Here is a 12,477-nt window from a genome sequence, read left to right on the forward strand (position 1 = left end):
TTTAAAAGCATATTTATGTATGAAGAGGTGAACCCATTAATAAATAAGATTCTAAAAATCCCATAGGAATGAATAAAACATGGATGATTTTTCTGTGGTGCGTTGTAACCTCACATTTTTATAAATCTGCCCAAAATGTGGGCAGGACGGAGGTTTGATGACACTTGTAGTGAGGAACATAGGAGGCAAAGCTCAATTCCATGTGCTTAGGGGTCAGATCCCATAACTCAGATAGACTTTGGCTGAGAATGTCCTAAAATTATTTATGCAGTAGCGCCAAGCTTTATATTTACCTCACTGACACATCCCACAAACAGTCTGTTGTTGCTGCTGCTGGGAGCCCAGAACTATGGGACTATGGGACATCTGAAGTGTAACAACTGACTCTACTTCTTGTGTCCCAGCTGCTGCTGCTCTTCCCGGACTAGATCTCAGCCTCTCTAGCACAAGAGTTACTTCTCCATTTCCCCTCACAGCTCCAGCAAATTCCATTAAACCCTTGTTCTTACACAGCAGTAAACTGGCTGCTTCATGCAACTGTGGTGCCCAGTGTGGGTGATGTTTGCCTCTTAAAGGCATAGGCACGTAATGCACTCACTCTCCTCATATCAACTTCCCAGTCACCATTTTGCATAGAGGGATATTGTTTGTATGTAAAGAGGGACCCATCTCATAACGACACCAATCAGCATGGAGGCCACCAACCCCTATGTGACCGTGCAAGCACCCAGTGAAAGGGAGCAGGTAGGAGCGGCTGAGCTCCCAGTCCCCACTTGCCCTATTTCAGAGCCCTCTGCGGGGTTGATATGTGAAGGCACCCAGTGGTTGAGCAAGCAGAGGTCGCTGCGTGTGGTCTATGTACTGAATGACAGCCCAAAGTCAGCCATGGGGGGCAGCCCGGAGTCTGGGGCGCTGCATTGCCTGCGTCGAGCCTGTGAGGGAGAAGGGGCGCATCTCAGTATCGTCAACTTTGGGGAGCTGGACTTTGGGGAAACTGCTGTTCTGGACACCTTCTATGATGCAGGTAAGTGAGGTACTGAGTTAACCAAATAACCTAGTAGTTCAGCTGTCAGGGAGTGGTAGGAATTGTAATTTCTCACATGCACATGGTCCTGTGTTTTGATCCTGATCCAATGGTAATGATATTAATTAGGGATGCACTGAATCCACTATTTTGTATTTGGCTGAACCCCTGAATCCTTCGCGGAAGATTCAGCTGTATACTGAACTGAATCGGAATCCTAATTAGCATATGCAAATTAGGGGATGGGAAGGGGGAAACTTTTTTTATTGTTTTGTGACAAAAAGTAATGCGATTTCCCTACCCTTTGCATATGCAAAGGGTATACTAATATGGTTGCATTCTAGGTAGCTTCTTCTACTGGCTACATCTAGGTCCAGCCCTGTTTTCCAGGCACACCATGTAAAGCTGAAAGATACTGTTCTCTCCCAGTAAATCACCATAGGCCCCTGCATGATCCAGTTGTTGGTCCAGGAGCCAAATGATCAGATCAGTCCAATTTGTGGGTGGTCAAATTGGCCAAAGGTCTCCTCATTTAAAGACCTTGCAGATCTGTTGGTGTATGGCTATCTATACTCCTTTAGTTACACATATTGATGATCTTGGTCTACCAATCATGAATTAAAGATGTGATATACCCACCTAATAACTTGAGCTGAGAAATGTTAGGCTAAGGAAACAGAGGAAGATGACTAAATATATAGATATATATCTGTAAGACAAGATGCATCAAACATGTTTATTAACTCTTTAATTTCCAGGCCAAATACTTTTTATTTGAACATTAAATCAACATCACAGGCACCAAAGACCTGTATGGATCTAATGACTGAGACCTGTACACCACACATGACAAGGACCATTCAATCTGTCCGGTGACCCAATCCATCCCATAACTGGATTATCTGCAACTGGAACTGTTACCCACTGGCAATAAAGCAGAAGTGGCCTCATTGTAGGCTGGAAGTGGTGTTATCCGAGAGTGAGAGAAGTGAGAAAGAGTCATTGAAGCTTGTGCCTGTAAATCCTAAAATGTTAAATCTTTGCATTTGTGTAGGCAGCCATCCTTCTGCCAGACTTGGCCATGATATTTTTCTTTGTACTATTCACAATTCATGAATTTGCCTTGCAGATGTGTTTGATAACTCACACAGCAATGGTTAATGTTACCTTTGTGCAATATTCACGATATTAAAGCAGTTGTGAGCTTTTATAGTAACCATGTGATTCATCCACTAGATGGTGCAAGGTTATCAGTTGGGTTGCTAAAAGAATTAAAGTGGGCAAAATGGTTCTTGGATCCACTCCCCAGTTTATTATACATAATTAAGACATTTCACAAGTTTATTTGGGATTAATATCATCAATGTCCAGCACCAGTGAGGTTGTCATTCAGCAGTAAGACTGTCCCATGGAATAGATTTGCTTCTCTCTTCAGAAAGGCAGTATGTAGCTTTATACAAAGGGCAGGACACATTAAGGGTCATTTATACAGTAGATCTATGGGGAGTTGTGCTAGAAATCTAGGAGGGGGTACAAGAGTGCGTCATTAAGGGTTGGACTCCACGAGTGATCTTGTCGCGATCAGACACTCTACGACAAATCGCATGCGACAAAAATAAGGTAATAGAATTGTCGCATAGTGTCACAGCGTTGATCCCTCACTTATGTCGCGTCGGATCAACGCTGCGACAATTCTATTACTTACCTTATTTTTGTCGCATATGACAAGCTGCCTGCGTTTTGTTGCAGCGCGCCGGATCGAGACAAAATCGCTCGTGAAGTCCTACCCTTAGAGATACATTTATCAAAGGTCAAATGTTGAATTCAGGTGAGTTTTTTTAAACTTCCAAAGATTGGACTAGTCGAAATGTATTAATGACATCTAATTAATAAAACTTGAACAAATTTAACAAATTGAATTAGATCAGACTCAATTTGAGATTTTTCTATGAAAGGAAGGCTGCAGACATCTCCAAATTAATCCCTGGACCTCTCCTATTGACTTAAACAGCAATTCAGCAGGGCTTTTAGGTGGCAAATAGTCTTAAAGGGCCAGAGTATGATAAATATTCGAAAATCAAATTAAAATTTAAACAAAAAATGAATCGAATTTGCATAACTCTCCAGTTAAATCTGACAGTTTTGACCATAAAAAAAATGTGACCGTTGATAAATCTGACCCTTAGTGTTAATCAAACAAGCACTTGCGCCCTAGGGAAGGCTGAACTGTGTTTGTTGTGCAACTGAAGATTGGGCACAAAGAGTGTGTTGTCACATAAAGGCACACACACAATTTAGTGGACCGGGGGATGATAACATCTTCGATAGAGCACTGCCTAACACAGACAGAGAGGAGTCCGGACTGGAGGAAACCAGCACTTTTTTTTGATGCGCGACAATTCACAATTTCACCCACTGGAGTCTATAGACGAAAAATTTCCCTCATCACTAGTGGGAATTTCTCCACAGCAATTTTGCTTCACATGAGCTGGGGAGATTGGGGACCTACTGTAGAAAGACCAGATATAGTTGTAGCCGATACCCACAAAGTATTCTGTTCTGGAGAACAAACACACACAGAGGATGTAGAAAGGCACCAGGCAACACTATGTCGTGTACGTATTTAGAAGTTTATTATATAAAGGACTGCGTTTTCCTTAGAGGATTACAAAACAGTTGACGTGAAATGTACAAGCCGCGATCACCGTTTCGGTTTATCAGATCACACAGAGTACACGTTGGGATTCATTGGAGATTGTTCATAGGTAGGAGAGTTGGGCTATTCATCTTTATTCTTGTAGCACTGGAACGTTTCATCTCTGTAAAAGCATCAGTTATCCACTTTCCAAATGACCACAAACTCCTGGAATATGATTATAAACGTACAGACATGCCAAGCTAAAGAGTCTAATAGAAAGAATGATTGTACATAAGTGTAGAAAAATATTCTCTATATTTTTTTTTTTTTTTTTTAAAAAAAATGTCCCTCCCACCAAAGATAGCTGCAAAATAATTACATCCCTTTGTGTACAACTTCCCTTTAGCTTGAGAATTACATGATAATCTTAGCATACATCATTTTCCCTAATATTACCCAGAAACAGATTAACAAGAAACTGTACAGGTATGGGATCCGTTATCCGGAAACCCATTATGCAGAAAGCTCCTAATTACGGAAAGGCCGTCTCGCATAGACTCATTACAGTCAAATTATCCAGATTTTTAAAAATGATTTCCTTTTTCTCTGTAATAATAAAACATTATCTTGTACTTGATCCCAACTAAGATATAATTAATCCTTGTTGGAAGCAAAACCAGCCTATTGGGTTTATTTAATGTTTACATGATTTTCTAGTAGATTTAAGGTATGAAGTTCCAAAATTAAAGAAAGACCTGTTATCCGGAAAACCCCAGGTCCCGAGCATTCTGGATAACAGGTCCCATACCTGTATACCCTTCTGAAATGATCAAGTCATGCAATTTTCTATCTAACTGGTGCCGGCACTTCCGTTCTGCGAACACTCGTATGCCATTGGTCGACAGGAGTAGCATAAGTCATAACCGATTAAGTGCTGGTAAAGGTTAATACATTGTGAGTGGACATAGTATTCTGCTTGTATACAGGAGAGAATATAAAGGGGTTAGAAGGCGCACACCGAAATTTGACCCGAGGTGCTGATCAACCAATTCTCCAATATAAGTACAGACAAAAAAAAAATGAAGAAGCGGATTGCACACTCTATATGAAAAAGGTTTAACAGAAAAAACAAAAGGCTGCAAAATAAAACATTTTCCCTACGCGTTTCGAGCGTTCATCAGGGGCACAAAGATAGAAAAATAAGTGAAAAAGCTGCCTTTTCCCCTTTTCTATCTTTTTGCCTTAACAGTTGAAACGCGTAAGGCAAATGTTTTCATTTTGTAACCTTTTGTTTTTTCTGTTAATAAATCTTTTTCGTATACAGTGTGCGACCCCGTTCTTCATTTTTTGGTGTATACAGGAGAGAAGCAGCACAATTAAAGGTGAAATGGCTTATTCTGGTTAATGGAGGGAAGTTGTATAATTGCACAGAGAAGCCCTATACTGTTACAGGAGCAAGTGTACATGAGATGTTGACCTTACCCTCCTATAACAGCAGCAGCTTTCTACATCAAGTTTATGATACGAGTTGCTTGTGTTTTACAAAACTTATAAAGTAACATTTTAGTTCTGTTCCAGATAATTCGCAATAGCAGTGCCGCATTACTGGTCGTCAGAGGGTTATGTGACTGATGCATGAAGCACCTCCAAAAAGGCAGTTTTCCTACTTGCATCCATATGCTTAACCCTTTGATCAGAGTGTTGTCTTAAACCGGTTTCCAATCTCACATTTTTTTCCAAGGCTTCAGTAGTAGTGATGTGCGGGTCGAGAATTTCTCAACCTGCACCCGCCCCCTCCTGAACCGCATCTGACCCGGTCCTGCCTCTTTTTATAGACCCACCCCGCAGTGACATCACAAAAGGGGCAGCCGGAAGTCTATAAATTCCGGCGCCAGAAGCCGGCAGTTCTAGGTTGCAGGTGGAGAGAGCAGGAGAAGAGCTCGACCTGCCCAAAGATTTTGTGCAGGATTCAGCCCGAACCTGACCAACCTGCGGGTTTCAGGTCGGCCCGCATATCACTTTTCCGTAGCAGATTCATTTTCAGCTGCAGAAACCTGGAATTCATGACGCTTAAAGGCGGGAAGCTCAGTGACAAATTCATTTAATTTACCCCCTGTTTGTAAGAGTGGGGAAAAAAAAAAACCCTCCTCCACCGTTGTTTTATGGACATAAAAGCAAAACACTAATGACACATGGATCATTTTTTCCACCAATTCTTCAGTACTTCTGCCAAAAGAGACACACCAGTAAGCCTGTGCCCTTCCTTGTGACTTTCATGCACCCCAAATTCATATTAGAACATTTCAGCAGATAACTGCCTGTACTAGCAGTGTCATGAGATTTCCATTAAAGAGGAAGGCTCGTGAAAATGAAAATGTAATATTAGCTTTAATTATAAATTCTGTACTGTTTCTGAAATAATCAAGATTATCATAACTATTCCTCTCTCAGCGTCTGTTTCTCTTCATTCAGGAGTTGGGTGTCAGATGAATGATACAATATAGAGTCCAGCAGAGGGTCGGGTACCCGCAAAAACCTGCTGTACCCTGCAAGTTGAGGGTAGAAGTTCCAGGTATAAACGCGGGTCGCCGGTTCTACGGGTTTGCGGGTCGCTGGTCTTCTCAATAGGGCTTTTTACTTCTTTTTTTCTGACCACACCTACTTCCGATAATGTCACTTCCGGTTTACAATGACAGCACTTCCTGATTCTTGATGGTCAGTGGGTCGCGGATAAGAAACTTGAGGGTCGGGTAGCGGGTCCAAGTGGGTAAGAATGTGGGTTGCGGGTCCGGGTTGCAGATTGCAGATATGGGCTCCAAAAAAATGGACCCGTGCAGGTCTCTAATCCAATATATCATATAGGGGGGTCCTTTTGCCTAGAAGATGTATTAGAGCTCATTCTTCCACCTTCCAAACACTTTTTTCAATTCAGTTGTTTTCAGATTGTTCCCCAGAAATAAAGACTTTTTTCAATTACTTTCCATTATTTATTTTTACTGTTTTTCCAAAATCTAAGTTTAAAGTTGAATGTTCGTGTCTCTGGTGTTTGAGTCTGGCAGCTCAGTAATTCAGGTGCAGATTCTGAACTGTTTTTTTGCAACATTTAGTTGATCCATTTCTCAGCAGCATCTCTGGAGTATTAGCAACTATTGTATCAATTCTAACAGCTGCCTGTAATGAAACCCAGAGATTCTGCTCAGCAGGGACAAAGATAAGAACTGTATCAACTAAATGTATCAATTTAGAACAGTTTACAGGGTCAGCGACCCCCCCTCCCAGAGCTGCTTCAGAAGGTGAAAAATGACACTTTAAACTTCAATATTAGAAAAATTGTCAGACATAGAAAAAAGAAAGTCATTGGAAAAAGTAGTTATTTCTGGTGATCTATCTGAAAACAACTATTTGTTTGAAGGTGAATCGCCCCTTTAAAATCACCATAAATCCCGTCTCTCTATATGCAGAATTTGTTTTGCTGGAATCAGTTATTTGAGTGAGCTCTAATACATCTGCTAGGAAAGGGAGCCCCCCCCCTGTAAGATATAGTGTATCTAAGTGTCAATGAATATCTGACACCCAACTGCTGCATGAAGACAGACTGAAGAGAAACAGATGCTGAGAGAGGGATAGTGAATATAAACTTGATTATTTCAGAAACAATGCAGAATATTTAATTGATTGTATTTAGAAAGTTTCTTACTTCAGTATGATGAAGCTTATATTAATTTTCGCGATAGTTCCCCTTTAGAGTCAAAAGGTAGCAGAACAAAGGAGTGGAGTGTTTATTAGCCAGATGAATCACACCAGCAGAGATTCTGCCCTGTGTGCCGTTAGCCACAGAACTAAAAAGATCCAGAAAAGGGCTGCTAGTCTTATAAACAGTTCATCTCGTAGTTATTGGGAAAGCTTGCGAAGTTTTGACAAAGTCCCTTTTTCTGAGAACAAGTAATTATCATAGTACAAGTGCTGACAATCTTCTTCTCCAGCCATCAGGCACTGACAAACAGGTTCTGTTTTTAAAGGTTGTCCGTTAATGCACAAAGCAGAATAGGTCAGACTGCGGGAAGTGATCCAGTGGAGGATGTCCTAAGATGATTTCCGTATACCCAGGGGAAGGGTTCCACTTACCTCCCCTAACCACAGGGAAATAAGCGCACTCATTTAACTATTTACAAAAAGGGGAACAGACATGAATACCGGGCGCCTACAGAATTAGTATGCTGTGTGGCAATCAGTTCTGCCACTAGCTGTACATCTTAAATGTACAGCAGGGGCTTCTGGGAAGTGGAAGTGCCCCTATGCATGTGACATTTAGGGCTCCAGTAAGTGTGTCCATGAATTTCATCATTTAGGTTGCCAGTGTCAAAAAACACGCCCGTTTTACATCACAAGACAGACATAAACACTGTTTTTATGACTGGTCTGAGGATGACTTTACTTTTATGAAACGTAGTATGAGGAGGCACAATAGATAAAGCTTGAAGTGAGATCCACAAGAAAGAAGGTCTTCAGGTCAAAAAGTCAGAGTAGCAAATATTCCTTAGGACTCTCCTTTCAGCTTCTAAGCCACTGGGGGTTCATATGTAAATATTTGTTCTGAAGAAGATCATCAATACATTGCAGAAGAATTAAGGGTCACACAGCTGATCTCAAAAGTGGATACCAAGGCCTCCTGGGACAGCTGGGCAGAACAGCAATGACTTTCATCCTGGTTGAACAGGTATTATGTACAACTTTCATAATTCTGGGAAATGGAGGAAAAATATATGTAAATAGATTTCCCAAGGTGTAGGCAGAAGAGGAATGTGCCTAGGATGCAAAGGTGAAGGGGGTGCCGTCACATACCTCAACCTTCCACTTACCACTAGTCCAGGCCCTCTTCCGTACACAATGTGTGTTCTCTGGTGCCCCCTTCTAAAATCAGCGTGCAAAAGAGTGTGTACACACGTGACATCAGCGAGTGAAGGAGCAGGCGCACAAGGAAGGGTTTGAGGTGGCTGGCACCCTAGGAAACCCGGCCGGCTTGGCCGGCTCTGCCCAAATTAGGGAGAATGCATCTACCACCTCCACCTCCTGGAGAAAAACCTCAGCAATTTAATTTTGAACTCTGTTACCATCTGAAGTTGAATTTCCACACTATTATATATCATCTCTGTAGTGCCCCAGATTTACAGTCATATGAAAAAGTTTGGGAACCCCTCTCCGCCTGCATAATAATTTACTCCACTTTTAGCAAAAAAGATAACAGTGGTATGTCTTTCCTTTCCCAGTACTGGGGTGTTTTCTGAACAAAGATTTTTAGTGAAGCAGTATTCAGTTGTATGAGATTAAATCAAATATGAAAAACTGGCTGGGCAAAAATTTGGGTATACTTGTTATTTTGCTAATTTGAATGCATGTACCTGCTCAATACTGACTACTGGCAACACCAACTTGGTTGGATTAGCTCGTTAAGCCTTGAACTTCATAGGCAGGTGTGTCCATGGGAAAAGGTATTTAAGGTGGCCATTTGCAAGTTGTGCTTCTATTTGACTCTCCTCTGAAGAGTGACAGCATGGGATCCTCAAGTAACTCTCAAAAGATCTGAAAACAAAGATTGTTCAGTATCATTGTTTAGGGGAAGGCTACAAAAACCTCAGAGGTTTAAACTGTCAGTTTCAACTGTAAGGAATGTAATCAGAAAATGAAAGGCCACAGGCACAGTTGCTGTAAAACCCAGGTCTGGCAGGCCAAGAAAAATACAGGAGTGGCATATGCAGAGGATTGTGAGAATGGTTACAGACAACCCAAAGATCACCTCCAAAAACCTGCAAGAACATCTTGCTGCAGATGGTGTATCTGTACATCATTATACAATTCAGCGCAATTTGCACAAATAACATCTGTATGGCAGGGTGATGAGAAAGAAGCCCTTTCTGCTCTCACGTCACGGAGTCACTCGTTGTATGCAAAAGCTCATTTAGACAAGTCATTTTAGACTTGCTTTGGACTGATGAGACAAACAATTTGTTATTTGGTCATAACAGAAAGCCCTTTGCATGGTGGAAGAAAAACACAGCATTCCAAGTAGGGATGCACCGAATCCAGCATTCGGCCTTTTTTATCAGGATTCGGATTTGGCCGAATCTGTCTGCCCGGCCGAACCGAATCCGAATGCTAATTTGCATCAGTCACAAAGTTGAAGTTACGCAGGGGTTGGATATTCCAACAAGACAATGACCCTAAACACACAGAAATCTACAAAGACATTTATGCAGAGCGAGAAGTACAATATTCTGGAATGGTCATCACTGTTCCCCAACTTGAATATCATGGAAAATCTATGGATTTTGAAGCAGACTGTCCATGCTGGGCAGCCATCAAATTGAACTGAACTGGAGAGATTTTGTATGGACAAATGGTCAAAAATTCATCCAGAATCCAGACACTCATCAAAGGCTATAGGAGGCGTCTAGAGGTTGTTACATTTTCAAAAGGAGCTCAACTAAGTATTGATGTAATATCTCTGTTAGGGTGCCCAAATGTATGCACCTGTCTAATTTGTTATGATGCATATTGCATATTTTCTGTTAATCCAATTCTGTTAATCACTTCTGTTCAGGCTTCAAACAGCTCTAGCATTTTTATATTCAACTTTTCTTTAAAGAGGAGAAAATGTAAAGTCACTGGGTAGTGCCAAGTTGTTGGGGCCCCCAGTTGTTCCAATCACTGATCCACTGTAAAGTCATCCCTCTTATATCCATTTGCACCAGACACAATGAATTGCCTCTAATAGAACATTTATCTAGGTATTTATTCTGCACACGGGTGTGAGTAAAAGGGTTTTATCGACTGATACTAAACCGTTCTCTCTCTTTCATTTCTGCAGATTCTGGGCAAACTCCAGGGGAAGTTGGATGAATATTTTGAGAAGCTGAAGAAAGCCACCGATGAATACAAAAAGTTAGTGCAGAAGCCGCTACGGGCGTAAATCTGCTCAGTTATATACAGATGGAAACCAGGCCCCCGTGTTTATAATTCAGCGTAGAATTCATAATAATGTCATTAGTTTTCTGTTTTGTACAAAAATAAATAAAAATAAGCTATTTTGTATGATGTTTATATGTGTGTCCATTTGTGGGATGTTTTATTATCAGATCCCAACCCCCTGCCACATGTCCTACTGAATATATAGATCTATACCCTGTGTTTGGATTTGCTGTTTGATTCTTTTTCCTGCTTAGATCTGATACCCAAAATATGCTCCCTGGCTCATTCTTTGAGAGGTGGACTAGTGTGGCCAATGGACTGTACAAGAGCAGGGAGCTGATCAGTGGCTTCTTCAGTCAAGGGTCCATTTCAAACCTGCCCAGAAACATATGACTGAGTTTCAATCAGATATGAATGGGGTTGGCATATCACCAGTCTAACTAGTAATATAGCAGCCAAGACTGGGACCAGTGTTACACAATTAAACCAGCAATGTATTTGCTCATAAATATATAATTCCCTCCCGAACCACCCCCTCATTGTCCCTCCCCTTTCTGTACAGCCAGATTTTTTCTTCCAAAATGGTGACAACCCTAGATATTGGTCAGGCAGGACCTTCTGAGGGCCCATGTATGATAATGTCCCTGGCACAGCACAAGCTAAGTATAATGCCTCTTCCGAGCTGACTGGACTGTGCTGGCACTCAGCCTAAATCAGTGCAATGGACTGTGAAAACCTGTTGGTGGCACCTACTCCCACGAGCAGCATCTCCTATTTCCCCTACTCATGTATGTCAGTGGGCATGGGTATTCTACTACTTCATTCTAAAGCATGGGGGCAACACCATGCAGCAGGGAGGCAGCAGGATCAACATGTATTGTGCCTGGGCCCAACAGAACTGAGAAGCTTGATACGGCTGTACCCTTTCATAAACTTAACCCTTGCTCTGTCTACTCCCCCACCCTGTCTCTTAAAGGGCAAATAAATCTAGGACTAAACATAAACTGCATGAATTAATATCAGGGCAGGCTGTACTGCCTCTCAGCCGTGTCATTGGTAAAGTTACATCCCCCCAATTCAGCAGAACAAACCTTCCTGGTGACTTTGGATGGACCCTCCTCTTCCCATTTTCCCAAAGGGAGTGATATGTGCAGTGAACCTCTGGGGATCAGGGTACTATGGTAAAATATTCACTATGACTCAAAATATAGAGTAAATTATATACGTCTTACTTTGGCCCAGGGCTTCTTGAATTTCCAGTGGCCATTAATATCCCACCTGTTATCAGTAGACCAATCACCAGATGGACTGATGCCCAATGAAACATCACACAGACCTGCCCTTCCTCTGCCCAAATAATACCAAAGGCAACTTTATCATGGGACAAATGTCATCTAATAACAGTGGCATGTTTATGGGTCAGCTCTTTCTAGACTCAATGAGTCAGTTTCTCCTTGGCCCAAAATATACTAATGGCAGTGACATGTATATCCAAGTCCCTGCTAGGCCCAAAATAACATATTAATAAGTCAGCACCTTCTGAACCCAGTCTCATAATGTACTAATCCCAGTGATATGTTTATATACACTATATATCATTTGTATGGGATTGATTGACCAAACCTCTGACATCAGTGCTGCTCAGTAGGACTGGGTCCAGACACGGCTTATCCCCTTCTTATATTTCTTCATCCTTAGCATCTCCTTTCACCAATTTCTCCCACCCTTGCCTCTTGATTCCTGCTTCATTTTTCAGTAACCCTTTTCCCTTGCACTAGAGGTCTCCCTCCTCTGTAATGTTCCCTGGCAATACTATAGAACTATAAAAAATGCAAGAACACCAATGAAA

The 12,477-nt window shown here is 41.6% G+C and overlaps 1 protein-coding gene across 1 annotated transcript; it reads left to right on the forward strand.

Annotated features, from left to right (window-relative positions):
- Positions 1-116: 116 nt before the first annotated feature.
- LOC121400616 (mitogen-activated protein kinase kinase kinase 15-like) lies at positions 117-3,992 on the forward strand. The gene is made up of 2 exons (XM_041584042.1): positions 117-1,024; positions 1,783-3,992. The coding sequence occupies exons 1-2, from the start codon at positions 691-693 to the stop codon at positions 1,800-1,802; spliced, it is 354 nt and encodes a 117-aa protein (XP_041439976.1). The 5' UTR covers positions 117-690; the 3' UTR covers positions 1,803-3,992.
- The last annotated feature ends 8,485 nt before the right edge of the window (positions 3,993-12,477 follow it).

This window comes from Xenopus laevis, chromosome 2S, assembly GCF_017654675.1.
Source record: "Xenopus laevis strain J_2021 chromosome 2S, Xenopus_laevis_v10.1, whole genome shotgun sequence".
Taxonomy (NCBI): Eukaryota; Metazoa; Chordata; class Amphibia; order Anura; family Pipidae; genus Xenopus; species Xenopus laevis.